This window comes from Thunnus albacares, chromosome 7 (assembly GCF_914725855.1).
Source record: "Thunnus albacares chromosome 7, fThuAlb1.1, whole genome shotgun sequence".
In the NCBI taxonomy this organism is placed as follows: Eukaryota; Metazoa; Chordata; class Actinopteri; order Scombriformes; family Scombridae; genus Thunnus; species Thunnus albacares.
In genome coordinates this window covers 11,991,461-12,011,493 of record NC_058112.1, presented here as the reverse complement: position 1 = coordinate 12,011,493, position 20,033 = coordinate 11,991,461, and the positions used below count along the sequence as shown (strand labels likewise).

Here is a 20,033-nt window from a genome sequence, read left to right as displayed (position 1 = left end):
GTTCCTAATTGACTCCACATGTGGGAGAGTGTTCTGTGGGTCGATGCTCACACCGCGGTCCCCCCATTCTACCCTCATCCTTCCCTCTCCCCCATCTCTCCCCCTGCTCCCTCCATCAGCTAATATTGCAGCAGTAATATGCTCTCTCTCCCCCCCTCTCTCTCTTTCTCTCTCTCTCTCTCATTCCTTACTCTTGGTTTGTGGTTGAGGGGAGGCCTCCTGTTAGCGGGGTTCCGTGACGGCCATTTTCCTCAGGCTTGGGGGGGACCCCAGTATCGGGGGAAGAGATAGCGTCTGCATGTGTGAAATGTGCACTGTGTGTGGGAAAGTGTGTATGTGCGTGTGAGGGGCTGCGAGGGGTGAGCAGGGGAGGTGAATAAGGGCATGATGGAGTCATGCCAGAGCAGGGAGGTCCAGAGACGGGGCAAAGTGATCAGGGGGAGGGGGGGAGAGGCTGTGTGTGTGTATGTGTGTGTGTGTATGTGTGTTAGTAGACAGGATGGTGGTGCTGGTGGTGGGGTGACAAAAACAGCAGTACAAAATGAAAAATCTTGAGTCTATCAGACTGCTTTTAGGTCTGGCTGCACTTCAATGGGACTGGTGTGTTTAGAGTCAGACTGCTTTCATGTACCGCTAAGGGCTAACTCTAGCCGCTACGCTCGGGGTAACACTTGTTTCCGATTTTCGCAGTCAACTCATACTCTTCCATCTATTTGATGCTGTAAAGGGCTGATGTTGGAAAATCCCATTTGGCATTGCACTTTTTGACCTCTGTTGTAGACATTACTTCATTTACAGTAGGTGTAATTAGATTTCTTGTCTGGTTAGTTATACCTTTGTGTAATCGCTATTTCTTTTGCCAGGTTCTTAAAAATATTCTCTATTTTATATCGTTAGCAAGTCACATATTAGCAGGAAAACCTGTAGTGTTTTTGTGGCAAACCCTAATTTAACCTGACCTTACGCAAAAATCAGGATGTGACTGGTAGAGAGGAAGGCTTTTTGCAGCCGACCGTGTTCATAATGCATGTCAGACCCCGTGGTTTACCCTCATTAAATTCTCTTGGCCCATCTCCCCGCTGAAGTGCACCATGCCACCATTTCCAGTTAAACCTTGCTTCCATTTAAAACCTTCGTAAACCCAATGTGGTGCTTTTCATAAAAGAGAAAGCCCTCCACTTTAGAAATTATAGTCATTTTTGAATGTTTTCAGTCATTGTTCGGTTACATTATTGCCAGTCAAACATTTACGATAAAGTACTCTCTGCCTGGCATGTAAATGAAAAGGCTGTGGTGAGTTTTGGTCTGAGGAGGAGTTATTTTCTCTCTTTTGGAGTGGCAGCTAGTTTGCAAGCGAGCTTTGCTGGCTGGTGCCAGCTGCAGCACTTCAGTGGGCTGAGTGCTCAGAGTGCATGTTGAAAGCTCCTGGAGGGTGACGCTGTGAATATATGAATGGGATATCTGATCGGTCTCAGCATTTCTGAATGATCCAGTTTAGTGTCACATTGCTGCAGATGCTAAAAGCATGCTGTCAAAGTAACAATTTCCAATCAGTTCTACAGCTGGTCAGAGCTGATCCTGATTAATTAACTGTCAAGTGAAAGTTCTCCATCATCCTCTTGAAACAGCGTGACTGTATCCGTGTAAAGAAAGGAATCTCAGACATTTTCCTCATGTTGTTTTCAGAGGTCAAGACGGGAGGCACAGCAGTTTGTGTTCTTCGTGTGTTGGGTAGCGCATGGCACGTCCAGGCACCTGTGGGATGCTTGCAAACATTTAGCATAAAAATGCACTCTAGTTAACTGTTGCTTGACAGCTGGTATACACCGAATGAAGGCACACAGAGATTAGCCATCCATGTGCATCAACAGTCATCTGGGCTCACTTGGAGTCTGTAAGTATCGTTGTAAGCCCGTCCTTTTGTAGGGTGTGGTTGCACAAATCCCACACAAGCTCCATTCAACAGAGTTTATCTGTAGACAAAAGCTCACTTCATACAGTCAGAGGAGACTCTGCATACGGGCGAAAGTAGTGAAAGTAGATGATGAGTGAAAAATTAGTAGCAGAAGGGAGAGCAGGCGCACAGATGGTCCAAGGTGTTGTCATGATGCCGGGCATTAGTTGTTGAAGTGAGCAGCTAGTTTTGTTTACACATAAACCAATGATGTCACTGTTTTTATAGTGGTCACGATTTAGTTTTTCTCATCTGCTTATGATTAAGTTAAATGTCCATAACATTAAATATTAACCAAAGTCAGTGTCATTTGAAGTATTTTTTTCACATCTATGTATGCCTATACATTTCATGAGGTCGTGTTAACCTCCCTAAGTAACAATTTCAAACCCCAAAATTAATATTTTTTCTAATGAGGTCAAGAAAATGGTTAACTTATCTTACCACTTTTTTAAAATTCCTACCCTTGTCGGGACATTCGCAAATATGAAAAGCAGAACTCTGTCACAAACACAAACAGCTTGTTTAGCCACTAATGACTCTATTATTGTTTGTGTGCCTGGTGGTTCAATTTTCTTAAAAGTAGTGAATAAGGTGTCAAGGTTTCTCTCTGGGGCCCTGGTCACTGACAGCAACACAGCAAACCAGATGCACCAGTCAGATTGCTTGGTGCCCCAGAGCAATGTCCCAACCCAACAACCACAGAACAAAACAAGATATGGGGTTGGACCAACAGTTGTAGAATAAGTGGTAGCTTCATTCAAATTGCTCATTTCCCGTGTTTCTTTCTGTCGCTTTCTCCACCCCTGCTCGATCCATGGGGAAGTCATCCCTCGAACACGTAAGTGAAAGAGAATGGGAGCAAGGGAGAGGGAGAGAGAGAGAGAGAGAAAGAGAGAGAGAGAGAGACAAACAAACAGAGGGAGAGACTGAGTGGCAAACATGGAGGAGTTGTGACACAGCTGAAAAGGGGGGAGAGAGAAAGAAACAGCTGTATTGAGAGTGGTTATGAGAGAACTGTGGCCAAGTCTGGCTCTCCTCTCTGTTTGACTGACACTAGATGGCAACGTTTTGCTGTACAGCTTCTCTCACTAGCCTTCATCTCCTATATTGACTCCTTGTTGCTTAACAATAGACCCTCTAGGGTTGTGTGTATATGTGTAACTGTGGATGTGTGTATCTGGCTGGGCTCGGATGGTGGTGGAGAGAGGTACAGGATGGGGGGCTGCTAACCCCCGTGATTCCCCCTCCCCCCCACCCCCACCTCCTCCCGTTACTGTTCTCTGGTCTGAGCAAAGCCGCGGCTCTCTGGAGCTGGAGGTGCTGAATCAGGCTGTCGGGCCGAGGGGGAAATCTTGCTTATCTGTGTGGAATTTTATTATTTTCAACTATTTGGATCATGATCGCTCCCGCTCTCCTTCCCTCCCTCTTCCTTCTTTTCACCTTGTCACGCAAACACAGGCTTTCCTCACACAGCCTTGTCTGTCTGTCTGCCTGCTGCTCTGCTTCCTTCCCTTTCCCTGTGCTGCCTCACCCTTGCTTATCACACCAATTAACATTTTTAACTTCTGCCACTTTCCCCCCAGTGCTCTCTTCCCCTCTGTGTCTGTCCTATTTTTCTCTTTCACATTAGACAGGGCAATTCATCATATTCAAATTTCCATTTTTATTTGAATCTCTGCGTAATTTAATTCTTATATTACAATGTTTCATGTTTGTATGCTAGGCTGCTTTTCAGTAGCCTAGAATACAGTGCAGCTAGGCTTCTTGTAATGTAGAATTCAACGCAAAACACACTATGCAGAATTGATGGACATGTGGACAACACAAGTTGTTAAAACTCAGACCTTCTTTTCATTGCAATGGGGTCCCTTTATGTTATTGCTTGAGTATAATTAATTAAAAATGATAATGAAGCACAGATGGTTCCTATTTTTGCCTCTAACGAACCAAGAACAAAATGAGTCAGAATCAATAAAACCATGCTGATGATGGTAAGGAACAGAAAAAAAAACATTCACAGATGGAATAGAAAGACCATAATGACGTATAATGACACTATACCATAATGTCATACTGTACATCGCAAGCATTCTTGCCATAGTTGCATCTCCACAGTGAATGCCACAATCACCTTAAATATCACCACAGAATACAATATGATGAAACTGTCAAGTCTGTGTAAACGTTTTTTAACGAGAGTCTTATTCAGTACATCACCGTGTCCACTGAGCTGTCATAGGCACAGTATGATTACAGAGGCAATATTTCAATATTTTTTTTATTTAATTTTCAAAATTTTGAAAGAAAATTTGTAACAGCATATCTAAGTGAGATATTCATGATCCTCATCTTATCCAGAACTGTGAAGACTTCAGTATATCTTATCTGTCAACATTATAGGCGTATAAATCTTTGGAAGGAAGGAATGGGCTGAATCACTAATTAGTGTTTGTACACACAGTATATGTTTGTGTGTGTGTGTGTGCACGTGCACGCATGCTGGTGGTGGATCTAATAAAAGGAGAAGCTTTTCCTGGCAATCAAGCTTTGCTGAAAGCCCCCCCCCCCCCCAACCCCCCCCTATTTCCCCGTTTCCCTATGTGTCTCCTCATTTGGAAAAATTCAATCTTAAGTAAAATCATGCGTGTGTGTGTGTGTACGTGTAGGTTTCATAAGAGCTCAGTGGAGAGAGAACATGAATTATAGAGAACAGAGCAGGGTCTTAACCATCCGGTTTAGAATCTCACACGCAAACCTTTTTTTTTTTTTTTTTTTTTTTTTTTTTGAATGATTTCAGTTGAGGCTTGCTGTTGTTTCTTTCTCACCCTTTTGACTCTTTAACTTTTCCCAAATCAATTCAGATGAGTTCACTTCAGGAAGCTTTAACGACATGACTGTGACGATTTTCATCATGAAACAAACAAACGTGAACAAAAGAAAGGTCAGCAGGACAAATGTCTCAAAAGCAGAACAATACAGAAATACAACTTCATGTAAAAAAAAAATAAAAATGAATCAAAGTATAACTTAGTTGTGGAGCTTCAAAACTCTCTGTATTCATTCTTTCTTTTTCTCTCTCTCTCTTTCTGCGACTGTCATTTTTTCGATTGGTCCTTACTTTATCTCTCTCCGCAGCATCTTCTCTCCTCTCCCTCATTTCCTCCCACGTTTCCTCCAGGTTCCCCTTATTTAGATAGCCATGGTAACACACATGCACACACACACATGCACGAGTGCGCATGCTTGTACCCTTTCTTGATTACCCCTGACCTCCTGACCTGTAATGACACAGCTGCAACTTTGATCAGCCAATCAGCATGTGGCGCCACCCAGGTTCTCAGCGGGGCTGCCACTGGCCTGATAAAGCCCTCTGATAGGCCCCTGCTGATGCATTTCCTGTTTTGGTATGCTTCTTCGTTTTTTATTTTCTCCACCAGCTGGTCCCCGCATTCCTCAGAGTTGGGGAGGGGGCAGGGGCATTGCCTGGATGTTTATGTTGCATGTGCATGTAGGGGTGAGTGTGTGTTTTTGTGCTAGGTTCTAAGTGTGTGTGTGTGTGTGTGTATGTGTGTGTTTATTTGGTAGCCTAGATAGTTGGGTCTGGGGCTGGGGGGGGGGGTGGAAAAGGAGGAGGGGATGCTTGAAATTGGGGGGGAGGGGTGAGGGCATGTGAGGGTTGTTTACATGCGTTGGTGAGGGAGAAATGGGGTACATTGTGGGGGTTGGGGGGTGGGGGGGGGGTGAATGACATAGATGGAGGGGATAATGATAGTGAACAGCTGTTTATGTGTGTGTATGTGTGTGTAATGGGGGTGGATGGTTGAAATAGGCGAGGTTTAGGTGTGATGGGGCTTTAAGGTACGGAGGTTGAGGGAGGCCTCCGAGATCGAAGGTGATATGATTCACAGTTTGTCATTCCTAATATCTAATATGGAAATATTTGGTAGTGTTATTCTTGTCCGTTGCCGTAACTGTTATTGTTGTTGTTGTTGTTATCCTCCGAGTGTCCAGTTCAAGACCAGATGGATGTAAACGTCTTTGTGGGCGGCTGAGTGTGTATTTAGATGGTGATGATCTTTTCCCGAGAGCTCTGTTACCAGGGTCTAATGTCTCCAGTAGCAGGCTGGGAGCAGACATGCCCAGACATGAAAACCACCACGTGCGCGCTGTCTCTCACTCACACACACACACACACACACACACACTTTCTCACTCACACCCTCTGTTTGTCTCTGGGCAGAAGTATGTGCGTATGTATCACTGGACGCCCTGTACCAGTACGTCAGAGGGTCCCTGTGATAGATCTCAAAGTATTTTCAGTTGACACCAGAGCTGGTGTTCGCCCACCTGCCTGACTCCTGCTCCTGCTCTTTGTCCCACCAAGCACGTACACTGAGGTTGGGTGTCTGTAGGTACTTCACACTTTATGATTTTTTTTGTGCATCACAAGTTGGGTACTTTTTCTTACTTCATGACCACATCCATAGTAGCATAATTGTTACTATCCATCGTAAAAAGATAAATTTACTTGTACTCCATTCCAGGGAATAAAGCACGCACTGATACACTGATGCCACTTTCTCTTACTGGCTTTACTGATTCAATATATCACTTAAAAAAAAAAAAAAAAAAAAGCCTCATTGTGTGGAATGTGTAAATCTGTAACCAAAGATCACTTTTTAATTAAATGTTGCCACAAGATTTCAAGAAGAAATTTCAATAATATTGATCTAGAAAAGGTATAACATTGTATTGTTATAGTTCTCAAATAATTGACAGTGACTACAAAACAGTATTTAATGTCAGTCACATCAGGCTGATACACATTCTACTTAATAAAGTTAGTGTTTGTACTGATACAGATCCTGCATAATGGACCAGTGCATCCATGCCAGTGTGCCAACTGTTAGGTTACACGTGCAAGTCACCATATTTTAAACATGGTGAATATTCATCAAGAGAAACAAATGTGTGTTTTCCCTCCTACTTAAGGTGGTAATGTGATGTCACATGTTGGATGTATTTCATTTGCATGACAGGAAAAAATGTGTCCTTTTGGATGGATGGAGAAACTGAAAAGACCACTCAGTCTCAGTCAGAAAAGAACAGCTGCAGACTCTGTCCAGGGCTCTACTTTAATGTAAAACAGAAATTCTGACATCAGCTTAACAGTATGACTAGCAGGAGCCGCATTTTTATTTATTTATTTATTGGTTTATTTAACAGGAAAAATGCACATTAATAAAAATTGCTGTAAATGTGCCAGAGTTAGCCAAGAGGTTATTTTTTTCTGTAGTCCCTGGACAGATGTTACAAAGTCACCCTAAAAAGGAATATAAGAAAATAAGATTTAAAATTGCAAAGATAGCTGTAGCATTGGTATGTGTGATGAGAGTCCACTCTGAGTGTGTTTTCACACCTGACTTGTTTAGTTTGGTTGAATTGAACTCTGGTTGGTGCAGTCATTTGGGCAGGTGTGAACACAGCAATCGCACTCGGGTGCGGACCAAAGAAACCGGACTGAGACCTTGTTGAAGAGGTGGTCTCGGTCTGGTTGCAAATGAACTCTGATACAGTTCGTTTGTGTATGAACATCATCATTAAACCAGCTCCCGTAACCATTATGCTCCCTTCTCCTCTTCAGCTGACTGAAGGCAGCACGTCTTCGCGCAACATGAAGCAACACATTGCTCTCTAGATGTTGCCTAGTAGTTTGTTCAAATGTGCCATTCTGCTCACGTATTTTGACTTGGTATATGGCCCAAATGACTGGGCCAGATTATCCATTTATCGCATTGGGCGGGTGCCCGGGGGCACCAGCCAGTTTTCTGTGTTAGGAGGCACCAACGTGAAAAAAATGAAAAACAATAATAGTTTGCATGTTTAGAAATATGCAGATACAGCATTTATTAAGCACTTGATTTAGCTTTTTATTTATCATTATTCTTATTAATAAAAATATGAACAATAAGAAAACAGTTGAAAAGTAGCCGCTGCCGTGCATCTTTGAGCACCACAGAGGCAACGAGAGAGAGAGAGAGGCAGAGAGAGAGACACTGTTTATTTCAATAATAACAGTAGTACACTTTATTGCTGACAGAAAATATGTTCAAAGATCATTTTACTAGCCTAATCCACCCTCCTGTGTGGAACAAGCACACCTTCATATTCCTGAGTGCTACGGTTCATACATTAGTTTTATGTTCTCTTTTACAAAGGCGAGACGGAAAATCAAGTCTTTTCTAAATGTTATAGTAACCTAACTGCCATTTCTGAAAAACAAACTCTCTTCTCACCGCTTGCCAACCCCACAAGATTTCTGACCAATGAACAGAGTGATGGCTCCCATGTGGCTTTTGTTGATACGTTTTGGTTCGCCTGAAATTTTGCTGTGTGAAATCGAACCGAAAGGGAAAATGCAACAAAGTAGCAACTCATCCACTGATTTGAACCAAAGCTAACGGACTATAGGTGTGAAAATACCCTGAGATTCAAAACGTGAACAGCAGCCCTGGATGTTGTGTCTAATCATAAAATTACAGCAACATAATCAGAATATATTCATGACATGAACTTCCATCATGGAGCATGAAGTAAAGCTTTAAAGCTTGTGTCTCTACCGAGGATGAAGATGTGGATTTCTTATAATGCATAGCATAGGTCAGGGTTAGTTAATTAAAGTTGCAATACACGACATTCAGCCACACGATGTCGCACTAATTCAATGAAGTTGAAAAAAAAAAGAAGGCCGACAACTAACGAAACTCAGATCAAACTGTCAAACTAGGCAGTGCTGATCAAATATGGATCAAGATTCTGTTGGTGCATTTCCTATTTCTCACCTCAAATGTTTTCAGAAACATGTAACTTGAGAAAGTTTGTGTGGAAACGGACGTGGAGGACACGGTGGGACTCACATGCGCTAACATGCACGTGCGGCTGGTGCGGCTATCAAAACAAAGAACCGCGAAGCTCGGAGAACAACACATACAGAGGGAGAGTGACGTCATTCCCTGGGTCGCCATTACTCCGCTATATCTTTACATAGCAAATAGTTGTTTGCTGACATCCAGTAGCAAGCATTGTAATTTATTGGACCTTTAAATGTGGTTAAACTAAAAAAAAAAGATGTATTAGCAGAATGGCTCACATGTGTTAAGACCTTGTTCATCATATTCAGTCTACAATTGTGTTTCCTCCTCATACTCAACAAAATCAGACTTTACCACAGTATGTAAAAGTGTAAAAGTAGCCGCCAGGCACAGGCTTGTAGTTGCTAATTTAGCCAGCAGCTGGCATTGCAGTAAACCTCTGAATGTGAGTTTTATGTGTTGATATTAAATGGAGACTCACAAGGCAATTGGTTATTTTTCCAATGTGCATATACACATGTATGTACACCAAACATTGTTTGCAAACATTGTCTAAAATATTGTCTGTCTCTGTCATGTGGACCATAGGTCATGACTGTAATGGCCATTAGTATGAATGACATGGAAACACAAACAAACGTACACTGCTGCTAGCCAAAGCTGACCAAGTTATTTGGCTGTTGCTGGGCTGTGGAGGAAATGTCATTGTAATTGAAGGGAGGGCCGAGGTCATGACCCTGAACGAACCCACAGCAGGATGCTATTGGTTAGTGGTGTACTCTCACTGCCACTTATCTGCCTTTTACAGAGAGCGATGATTTCACTTTGCTCTTTCTCTCATGCTCAGCTGTTATTTTGCTAACTGCCCATCAGGCTCTCATATCATCTGAAATGTTTGACTTCTTAACCTGAGTGTTTAACTCTAATTTTGAACAAAGACTAAATGCAGTCTGGCTTCATTGTATTCTCCTCCCACTGAATCTTTCTCACCTCACTGTCTTTCCTTAAGAGAACAACTGTCCAGCTTTAGCTATCTTTTGGTATTTACTTTTCTTCACACCTTCGCCCTCTCTCGTCCTCACTCTTATCTCCATCACTGTCTCTCATTTTTCTGTTCCTGGAATAGATTGCACCAGGAGGTCTGGACGGAGGCACAGCGGGGCAGAGTATTATGTGTGTATGTGAGTTTGTGTGTCAATGAGATAAAGTGAGAGTGAATGTGTGGCCCACCCAGGGGCCTGGCAGCCAGAGCTGTTTACAATCATCAGGCTACATCTCTTCTCCTCTCCTGCCCTCTTACATCTTCTTTCCTGCCTCTCCCTCTTCTCCTGAACTATTTCTTCTCTGTGATTGCAGATAAAAAAGCACTGCTAAATAATGCAATATTAGGCTAACAAACTAAAGACCAGAGGGCAATAGTATGAGCAGGGTCTTCTCTGATGGTTGCAGTGGCCTCGTGTGTGTGTAGAACCGAAGATCAACAGTTGGAGTGTTTTTACACTAAGCATGTTTGGACTGGTTCAGTTGAACTCTAGCTTTTTAGGACATTTTCAGACATGGCCTAAATACTTAAATAAATACTCCCAGGTTTCTTTTTTTCCGCTTTTCAGAGGGGAAGTACATTGGGTTTGTTATTACACACACAAATATGTTCAAACCCGAGAGAAACTCCTAAATGTCTAAAACATTAATTTCAGTTATTAATTTTGTAGTTTTTTTAAAAAAAATACAGCTTGCTTTGAGTGTTTGAATTCTTTGAAGTTTTTAGAACACTGTAACGCACAATAAAATCATAGCATTGCAATACATTCCAGAGAAAGTCAATTACCTACTGTATATTGAGTTATCTCTTAGCCTTATGTCAACAACATGCTAATTTTTCAAGCATGGAGAACTAGAAGTAGGTTGGCCTTGACATTTTGTGAGGGCTTAAGGGGACTATACCTGAACTCACTGGAGACAAACTCGAGACAACTGTTTTGAGTTGGATGCGTTACCATATCAAGTCAATAGCAGCTTTTACACTTCACCAAATATACTGAACTCTTGGGAAAACTCCTGTGTCAGGGAAAATCTCTTCAACTGGCTCAAATATGAAAACACCCATCCTACTTTTACTGTTCTTTTGTTGGCCTAGCCAGGTGAGAATAGTTTGTTACAGTTTGTAAGAACAGGGAATGCAATATGAACTAACTATAAGGAAAAAAAAAAGCTGTTTCATGAACATTGTTTTGCTATTAGCTGTTTTGCTATTAGCTGTTTCCTTCTTATCTGGTATGAAGAGCAGAGATGCTAAATTATGGCAAAAACCAAAGACAAGTCCACAATGCTTAGTTAAACCTAAAGGAACTGGAATCAGATTTGTTTTTATTCCCTCCTCTCCTTGGCTGCCAAAATCTGTAATCTTGCAGAACGACAGGTTGCCAAAACTCTGTCCAATAAACAAGCTACTTGTGAGTCCATCTGACTTTGGTTCACAAGCCCCGGTTCACTTGTAATTGGGCAGTGTGAACTTAAATGAACCGAAAAGAAAAATACAACAAAATGGACTTTTCATCTGCGGTTGGGACCAAAGAAAACAGACTCGCAAAGGTGTGATCACACCTCTACAAAGGTCTACAAATCTAAAATTGGGCTGCTTCAACCTATCGGGAAAGGGGGAGGGAAATCCTCTTCCCTCTAGTTTAGCTGCTTATGAGCAAGGCACTTAACCCCGCCAGCTGGTCAAGTGCTGGTCACTGTACAACAATAGGAAACGGTGACTGTCTACTGCGGGTTCACAGCCTCAGGTGTCAGAGCAGACATCTGTATGAGCTGCTGAAAATGACCATGATACACGCTCAGTCAACATTTCCCTAGATAAATAAGTTTTACACACTCACACACACACACACACACAGCAGGGGGTCGCCCTCAGCTCTAATCCTGGTAACCTCACTACTGTGGTCTCTCCCTCTGTAGTCTGCCAGGCTCTCCTACCGTGCGGTCAAATTGGATTCTACCACAATTTGAACACCTCTCTGTCTCTCTCTCTTTCTCTCTCTCTCTCTTTCTCTCTCTCTCACATACACACTCATACACCATCAGTAGTCAAGATGTCTCTGTGCTTTGCTACGGTTTACCCCACCACCCCACCACACTGCCACCGCAGCCACATGAGCCACAGCCTCATGAGATTTCTCACCGCGTCGTCAACACCTCTCCGTTTCAGTGTGCGGTCCAGATTTGGCCATACTCTAATGGCAACCACCAACATCTGGTTGATTTTTTATTGACTGCTTTGTTAATGGCTCTATCTCCTGATACCGTCTGGATTGTCCCTCCTCAAAAAAAACTGATTTAAAGTTTGTCCGACAGTCTCTCAGGGCCGATGCGTATGGCTCAGTTTCACATTTTCAGACCACTTAAAGCCTTTTCAGGCTCTGTGACCACATTGAGAGCTCCTCTGTTTAATTCGGTCAAGTGTGGTCATCCAAGAAGTCGGTGTACTTGCCCCCCCACCCCTGAGTCACATCTTATTTAGCTCCACAATAACTCTTGTAGCTCGAGGTGTAGAGAGAGCACAAAAGAAAGGCTGATCTCAGGTCGTAAAAGAGCGGTTAGAATGTATTTTCTGATGGATTCGGTTTTAAGTCGTCTAGATTATCTGAATGGAAGTCGCCATTTGACCTCAAGTAGTTTTCAAAGTAATAAAATGCTGCTCCAAACTTTTTTCACTCCAGAGGACATAAAATATGATACCATGAAGACTATTCTGTGGATTGAGGATATTGGAAAATGAAGTCAACTCTACTACAATGAGATTGAGTAATCATCTTTGAAAGCCTCCTTTTTTTTTTTTTTTTCCTTCAGATTTGTAGCATAATTCGTACTCTGTGCTTACTGTGCAGCCCGCCCAGAGGCATTTAAATGCAGATGTGTATCTCATCTGTCACATGGCGATGTCTGGTCCTGCCGCTGGTGCCAGTCCAGTTCGGTCCAGTCATGTCCCGTATGTTTTAACTCTCAAAGCAGCAGGTTGAATCAGCCTTTTGTGTCCTCAGCTGGTGACTGTGCCATAATGTTCTATTCAGCTCCAGGTCTGAAAAGAACCGTGCGCCAGCACCTTCCTGTTTTCATCAAAGACATTTTAACACATCTAGTTAGAACAACTACGGCTTTCATATTTCATACTTAAATCTAAGCTTATGAATAATAGAAGAGTCACCCCCTTCACATTTTCCCTGTATTGATTTCACATGCATTCCAAGGTTGCCGGACACACATTTGTCCATTCTTTCAACATTCTTCCCCCCCGCCCCACTTTTTTTTTTTTCTTAAGGGGAAATTATTACACACAAACACACCAAGACCTTTTTTTTCCTACGGCTGTTTTTGAGTTACGACTGTGTGCTCGGTTTGTCACAGATCAGAGGCAAAGGTCAATCAGATAGAATACAGTTGTCCTTTGTGTGTCTCTTTCCATCTCTCGCCTGGTCTTCTCTCTTTTCCTCTGGGGTTGCAAACAGCATTACTTTGGGTTTGACTCTGACTGTGTCATACTCACACCAGCGTACACACACACACACATACACAAACCCAGGTTCGATTTGGGGACATTGCACTGAAGTACATTTGTTCCCTGGAGGTTTAGTTTAACTATACATGCCAATAAAGATACAAACCAGTTTCTGCCGAATTTAACTGCTGTGAAAACAATATGAGGACACCAATTGTTGTCCCTAATTTGACAGCTGTCCCCAATCATCTGGTTGAAAGTCTGACAGTCGTCCCCAAACGGGACACAAGGCAGACTGACATGCTAAATGCACACTTCCTGGAACAGAACAAGACGTTCAATTAGAGCTTAATAAGGAAACATACACATACACATAAATGGGGAAAGTGAGACGGGTTGGTAGTGAGTCAATGACAACATTTGTCTTCCCTTCTTAACCCCCACCACCACCGCCACCGCTACCACCACCGCCACCGCCACCACCACCAGTCTTTCTCCTCCTTTTCCCATTGAGGGGGAAACTGTGGGTGTAATGGGTTGTTCATGTGCGTAAGAGGAGCATGTTTACATCGCTAGCAGCATGGGGCCTTGTCCCAGTATTCCTGGATGGCGGCTTGATTCAATTGAGAGCATGGCGAAGATGATGGCAGGGTGAGGGAAAATATCCACTCCTTCAATTTGTCGTCTAGGAAGCATAGTAGGTAACAGAAAGAAACTCTTGGAGGCGCATAATGCCTGACTGTCTCTCTCCACTTTTGTCCTTTTTGGCCAGGCCTCGGCCTTCTCCATAAATCACTCATTATGCACTCATACACACACTCCCTCTCTCTCACACACACAAATACACAAGTAGAGAGAGGCAGACAGACACACAGGAAAGATCGTTTTGGCTCAGAGCGCATGGAGACTGAGGGGACACGGGCTTTGCCTCTGCTGTGGTGTGATGTATATATTTCAAACAAAAATATGAATACTCTCTGCCAGCACTTTCTCTCACTGCGGAAATGTGTCCAGCAGACGCTTGAGAGACACACACACACACACACACACACACACACACACACACACACACACACACACACACACACACACACACACAGGGTGCGGCCTGCTGCCAACAATAAGACTTGTTTAACGAGTCTCAGCGCTTTGTTGATTTCAATCTCAGGGCTTTGTTGTTTTTGTGAATCGCGCTCTCTGAGGCCAGTATTAATCTTCGCCTTGTGTATACACAAGGGGCCAGATGCATAAACGATGCGTACACACAAAAACCATGCATACACCATTTCCCGCACATAAAGTGGTATTTATAAACACAGAATGTGCGGTGAGAATGTGCTCACCTCACGCATTCTTCAAACCAGGCGTACACATGTTTTTCCAAAGGGATCAGAGGGTGAAGTGATGAGGTGGAGATGAAATATAAGGTGAGAGACAGAATCTTTTAGTTTTAATGTTTTTTTTGGTTGATAACCTGCTGCACTGATTGTGTAATTTTTTTTTTTTTCGTTTACACAGCCATTTACAGATGATATATTGATTTATCATTTGTGTGAGATTCATTTTTATCATTCTTTAAATTTACATGGTAATAGTTTGCTAGTAATATTCTTTTTATTTTATCCTTAATTGTGACACAATTTCTAAAGCTGCCCAATCATTGATTACATATCTGAGATATTTTACAGGTCCATGTAATGAATTAATGATATGAACGCTATAAAGAGCTGCACAGCCGCGTGTAAGCTATTCTGAGAACCTCGCTGGTGCAACACAATCTGTGAAACTGCACTTCTTTCCCGTTTGTTTCATTGACAGGTGTACAGACTGGTGGAGCTGGTTCACAGGGCGTGTCTTCATCCATTTATGGCTATTGTGGGAGTGGAAATGAGGCTCGTGCACATGCGTCCAGTTCCTCCATGACTGAGATTTATAAAACAGAACCATGCATATGCACAGTTTTATAAAAAAGAATGCGTATGCATATTTCTGGCTTTGTGCGTACACACAGTTTTAGTCATGAATCTACAAAGACTTTTATGCATGTGGCCCAAGGTGTCCGGCGCTGCGCTGTATAACTGGGAACCGTCACGCGACAGCGTTTGGTTCATGTTGGGTGAAGTCTTGTTTGGCTCAGTGCTTCATTGTTCCTCCCGTTGCCAGGTCTGGTGTTTATAGCTCTGTGGTAGACCCCTTCCTCAGTCACCCCTACTCCTTCCTCTTCCCCCAGTCACTTCCTCACATCCTCTACCCCCATCTCTCTCCGTGCTGCCTCCTTCTCCTTCTCCCCACGCCTCTCTTATTCCTGCAGCAAACTTCCCTTGGCCTGGTCCAGTGTTTGTGTTCTGGATTCTGCGTTCCTCGATGGCAGTGTGTGCGAAAGCAGAGAGACACAGATGGCCTTGGCAGGGCCATTGGTTTCCAGGTGCTTCTCTGGTGTTTGGCAGCTCTCTGCCTGTGCCTGACTAAGCCTTCTTCTCCTGACTGGGTCTGCACTCTTGTCTCTCCTCCTGCGTTACTGCACTCGTTTGAAAACCTACTGTAGTTTGCAATACAAGCGTTGCTGCAAGCCAGGAACACAAGAACAGGGTGGCTTTTGTTTTGATTGAAGGTTGTGCATGTTTTGCTCTAGCTGCTCCTCAAAGCTGGTATCAGAGAGTTTAGACTCAAATGGCCAGGTTTTAAAGAGTAACATGAATTCAAGTCTGTGTAAAGTATCATACCCAAAATAGTAGTTTCCATAATAGTTGTGTTTTGAATGGTTGGATGTAGTTAGATGCCTGGTCATGCCAGTATTGTCAGACTGGACATGTCAGGCTCGATTGCAGTTCACATGCATAAAGACTGGGTTGCGGTTAATATCTTAATGCAATGACCTCAGGATCTGTGTAGGCTATAACCCAGCCAGCCTCTCCCACCAGGGTGTTTTGTTTTTTACTGAAAACTCCAAATTAGGATTAGTCAGTAACTAAGAAACACTGGAAGAAGGTGGACTGGTTTCTCTCCAACAAATAAAAAGAAAACCATTTGCAGCATAAGGATTTTGTAGTTTTATAAGTCTGTTGTTTTTTTATTTACTTTGAGAGACTCGGGCACATAATATATCATGTAAATGGAATGAACTATCAATCTACGTCTCTTCCCATTGGATAATTTTAACTTTAAATTTATGACTTTTTTGTGTGTGTTGTGTCCGTGATTGTGTGTCTGATGCTGTTTGCATGTACAGTATGTACTGTATTTTGTTTTGTGTCTTATTTTTTACTTCTTCAATGAGACTACCTGATTTAAATAAAGGTTTTAATTAGCAGCTGCCTTACCAAAGCCAAATTTCCTTAGTGTCCCAGATCAGACGGTGAAGTTAAGGTGGGCTTGTTTCTGTGCTTATTGGTAATGTTTGAAGCATCTCGTAACTTGAATGTGAGAGAAACCTCTAACCAGTGTGTATCCAGTCACTGTTATAACCAGCTGAAGTCCAATAAGCAGCCAGTCATTCATCTCATTCTGTTCTGTTCTTTTGTTTTACATCAATGTTTCTATTTTCTCACCTGGTCAGAACCTTACCAGCAAAAGAGAAAACACATGCAAACAAGCACATGCCCCCGAGCACACACATTTACACATGCACAAATGTGAACATACAGTAATAATACCAGAGACTTCCAGTTGTCCCAGTCAAGCACGTTTCGGTGTTGACAAGGCCAACTCTACTCTGCATCTTTGGCTGAATGAGCTTCATGTTGTCTCCCCCTTTGGGAATTAAACCATGCTATGTGGTAATTATATGCATGTTTCTCTTGGTATTTTGGGGGTTGGAGACAGACAAAGTAACATTCACATCAGAGCCAGACCATTCCTTTACGCCTACACACTGACCCCAAACAAAATATTTCACATATTTAAACAGAATAGTTGATTGACAACTGTGTTCATGGAAGCAATTCATTTTATAGTGATAGACCTCTATATAAAATAATTGCGAAGTTTACGAGTCACATAATGACATTTTACTATTTGTCAGTGGAAGCTGTTGTTTGGTGTGAACTACAACGTTAGTGACCATTAATCACTTTGGCAACATTTATGAGGATTTGCAGTTTGCTTGAAAATCCAAACAAAACACTGATAAAAATGACGCCAGTAAGTGCAGTTTCATCATCACAAGTTACGGTCAGGCTTTATATGAAGTTGAGTCAGTTAAGGTCTGCAATGATTTGGCTTTGGTTGAAATTGATAACAGTGAATTCCCGTTTTCCAGGTGTCCATGGGAGAGGCTGAGAGGGATAGGCTATGGATATGTGTGCATGCCTGCACCCACTGACCTGTTATGTTTTTTTGTGTGTGGGCGTGCAAGCATGCATGTGTGTGTACTGTACTTTACTGACACAGACTACGGTGGGCCAGTGATGCATTAGCCATGGCCAGAGATGGGTTGGTATGGAATAAATAATGGATACCATCCTTTCCCTCTGAATAAATCAAGACCAGAGAAATAGAGAGAGATGGGAGATTAAATGTGGGAGAGAGTTGGAGAAATTGAATGCCAGAGAGAAAGAGAGCGTTTGTGTAACTGGAAGAGGAATAGAGAGGATGAAACAGTGTCCTGAATTCCAAATCAGTATCTCACTTCTTGCCTCTGCAAAGAAGAAAATCAAATGGTTTAAGGAAAATGCAGTTTGACATGTTTTTTAGTTGCACATAAAGTTGATTTGTTGATTGAAGTAGAAAATCAACAATTAATTCCTCTTATATCATGTAGGAACACTAACGTTTCTCTGCTCATTTTCCTCTCTGTCTTCACCTTTTGCATCCCAGGCTCAAGGCCAGACGTTCACCTTTCCTAACATCTTCCCGGAAAAGGACAACAAGCCGGAGGAGGGCTCCATGGAGGAGGTGCAGGAGAAGTTCATGGAGGACGAGAAGCAGAGGCAGAAACTCGACCCCAGGAGAGGAGGGGTCACCGAGTGGTTCGGACTATGAGACAGCCCACTGACCAGGAACTCTTATCCACGTATATGTGTGCGTGGGTGTTTCATTGGGAGCAACATGTATTGATTTACAATGCAACTGTTGTGATGTCACTTCTATTTCTGTAAGAAACGCTCACAAGTGTGTAGTAAAGAAGAATGAGCATGTGTGTGGGAGACTGGAGACATGTGTTTTGTGTGTGTGTGAGTTAGCGAGGCTTCAGTCCAGTAACCCGAGCCAGAACAGAATCGCAGGAGGAGGAGAGTGGCCCGGCTCCATGTTTCATGAAACCAGCCCACCGTACAGAATCTCCATCACCTCAGATGACCTCCTCTTCTTCTTCCTCCTACTCTTCCTGTTCCACCTCCTCTTCTTTTCACTCCTCCTTTTTGGGCCCAGTACCTCTGCACCTCCTCTTCTCTTTATCCCTCCTCTTTCCTCAGGAGTTTCCTTTGCTTTCTCTGTCGTCTGTCTCCTCCATTGTTCCCCTTTCTTCTCCTTCTCCTACACAGCTCTTCCTCTGCCACACTGGGGAGTGGTATAGTGTGGTATCCCTTGTAGCTCTGACTCCCAGCCAGTTGGATCAGACTACCTGGACAACCCACATCCTTTCCTCTTTTATGAGTTTGCCTTGGATTAATTGACCACTTTAGGTAAACAACAATTGAGATGTTGTTTCAGCAAAGCAACGACATGGAATTTGTTGGAGTGTTTTATTATTCTGTGGTAGCACCACTTGCCATAACTCCGAGAGAAGATTGTACCCTGTGTTTGTGTGTGTGTGTGTGTGTGTGTGTGTGTGTGTGTGTGTGTGTGTGTGTTTTCCTAACATATGGGACTTGCCAGTGAATCTGTCTAATTGTAAGTGCTGTTGGAATAAGAACTAATAAACGGTCACTTGTCCAAAAGTGCTCTGCTTACTTTTTCTTGTGTTCTCCTCGCCTCATCTCCCATGGCTGCTGCGCTCAACAACTGGCACTTCGAGACGCTGTTCGCCACACAAGCTGGCCCGCGCATGTGCCAACGTGGTCTGGTAGCTGTTTTGACAAAGTAATGATCTGTGTTTGAATCGGGCCACTGGAGGACTGAGCTTTCTTACCGTAATAAGGCCCATAAAGGGGAGGGACCTCTCCTGGGCGCCCTCAGACCCTCCATTATGCTGAGAGGCCAAGGTTACAGTAAGTGTCCCCCAGCCGTGACCACTAATGCTGGCTGGCTAATACAAAGGTCCAGTCCCCGACCTCACCCAGCCAACTCAGCTATCACTAAGGAGAATGTCAATATTGATCCTGTTGGCCCATTGTCTGCTGCCTGGAACCACTCACCCCCTGCGTCGCTATAAAGCAATCTGATTTGGAACAAAACAAGCCTCCTGTTACACAGCCTCTCCATTCTCTGTCTGCCTCGTTCTTTCTTTTTATTTTCCTCTTTCTCTGCTCTTACTCTCTGTTGCCCAGTCTGGACCTCCAGAGAACCAGCTGCCTAACCAACAGAGAGGGAGAACAAATTCCTGCTCTCGCTCTCCTCACAGCCTGAACAGACCCCACATGGAAGTTGGGAAATCAAGTCCTGGTGTTTGCCAAGCAATAATCTGTCCCTGTTCTCCTCCTGCTCCTTGTCACGGCGATACCCCGTGCTTTCTGAAGTGAGATACTAATACTTGTACATACCACTGTAGCTGCCATTAATGTGCTTATTATTCTCATATAGTCTCACTTCAGAGACAGGACAATGGTGG

At 43.1% G+C, this 20,033-nt stretch overlaps 1 protein-coding gene across 1 annotated transcript in view; it reads left to right on the top strand.

The window, feature by feature from the left end:
* Positions 1 to 19,206, top strand: part of mrpl23 (mitochondrial ribosomal protein L23) — a 39,018-nt gene extending 19,812 nt beyond the window's left edge. Inside the window, exon 5 of the mRNA XM_044357277.1 lies at positions 18,143 to 19,206. Within this exon, the coding sequence (XP_044213212.1) occupies positions 18,143 to 18,307 (165 nt within the window). The 3' untranslated portion in view covers positions 18,308 to 19,206. The remainder of the gene's footprint in view (positions 1 to 18,142) is intronic.
* The last annotated feature ends 827 nt before the right edge of the window (positions 19,207 to 20,033 follow it).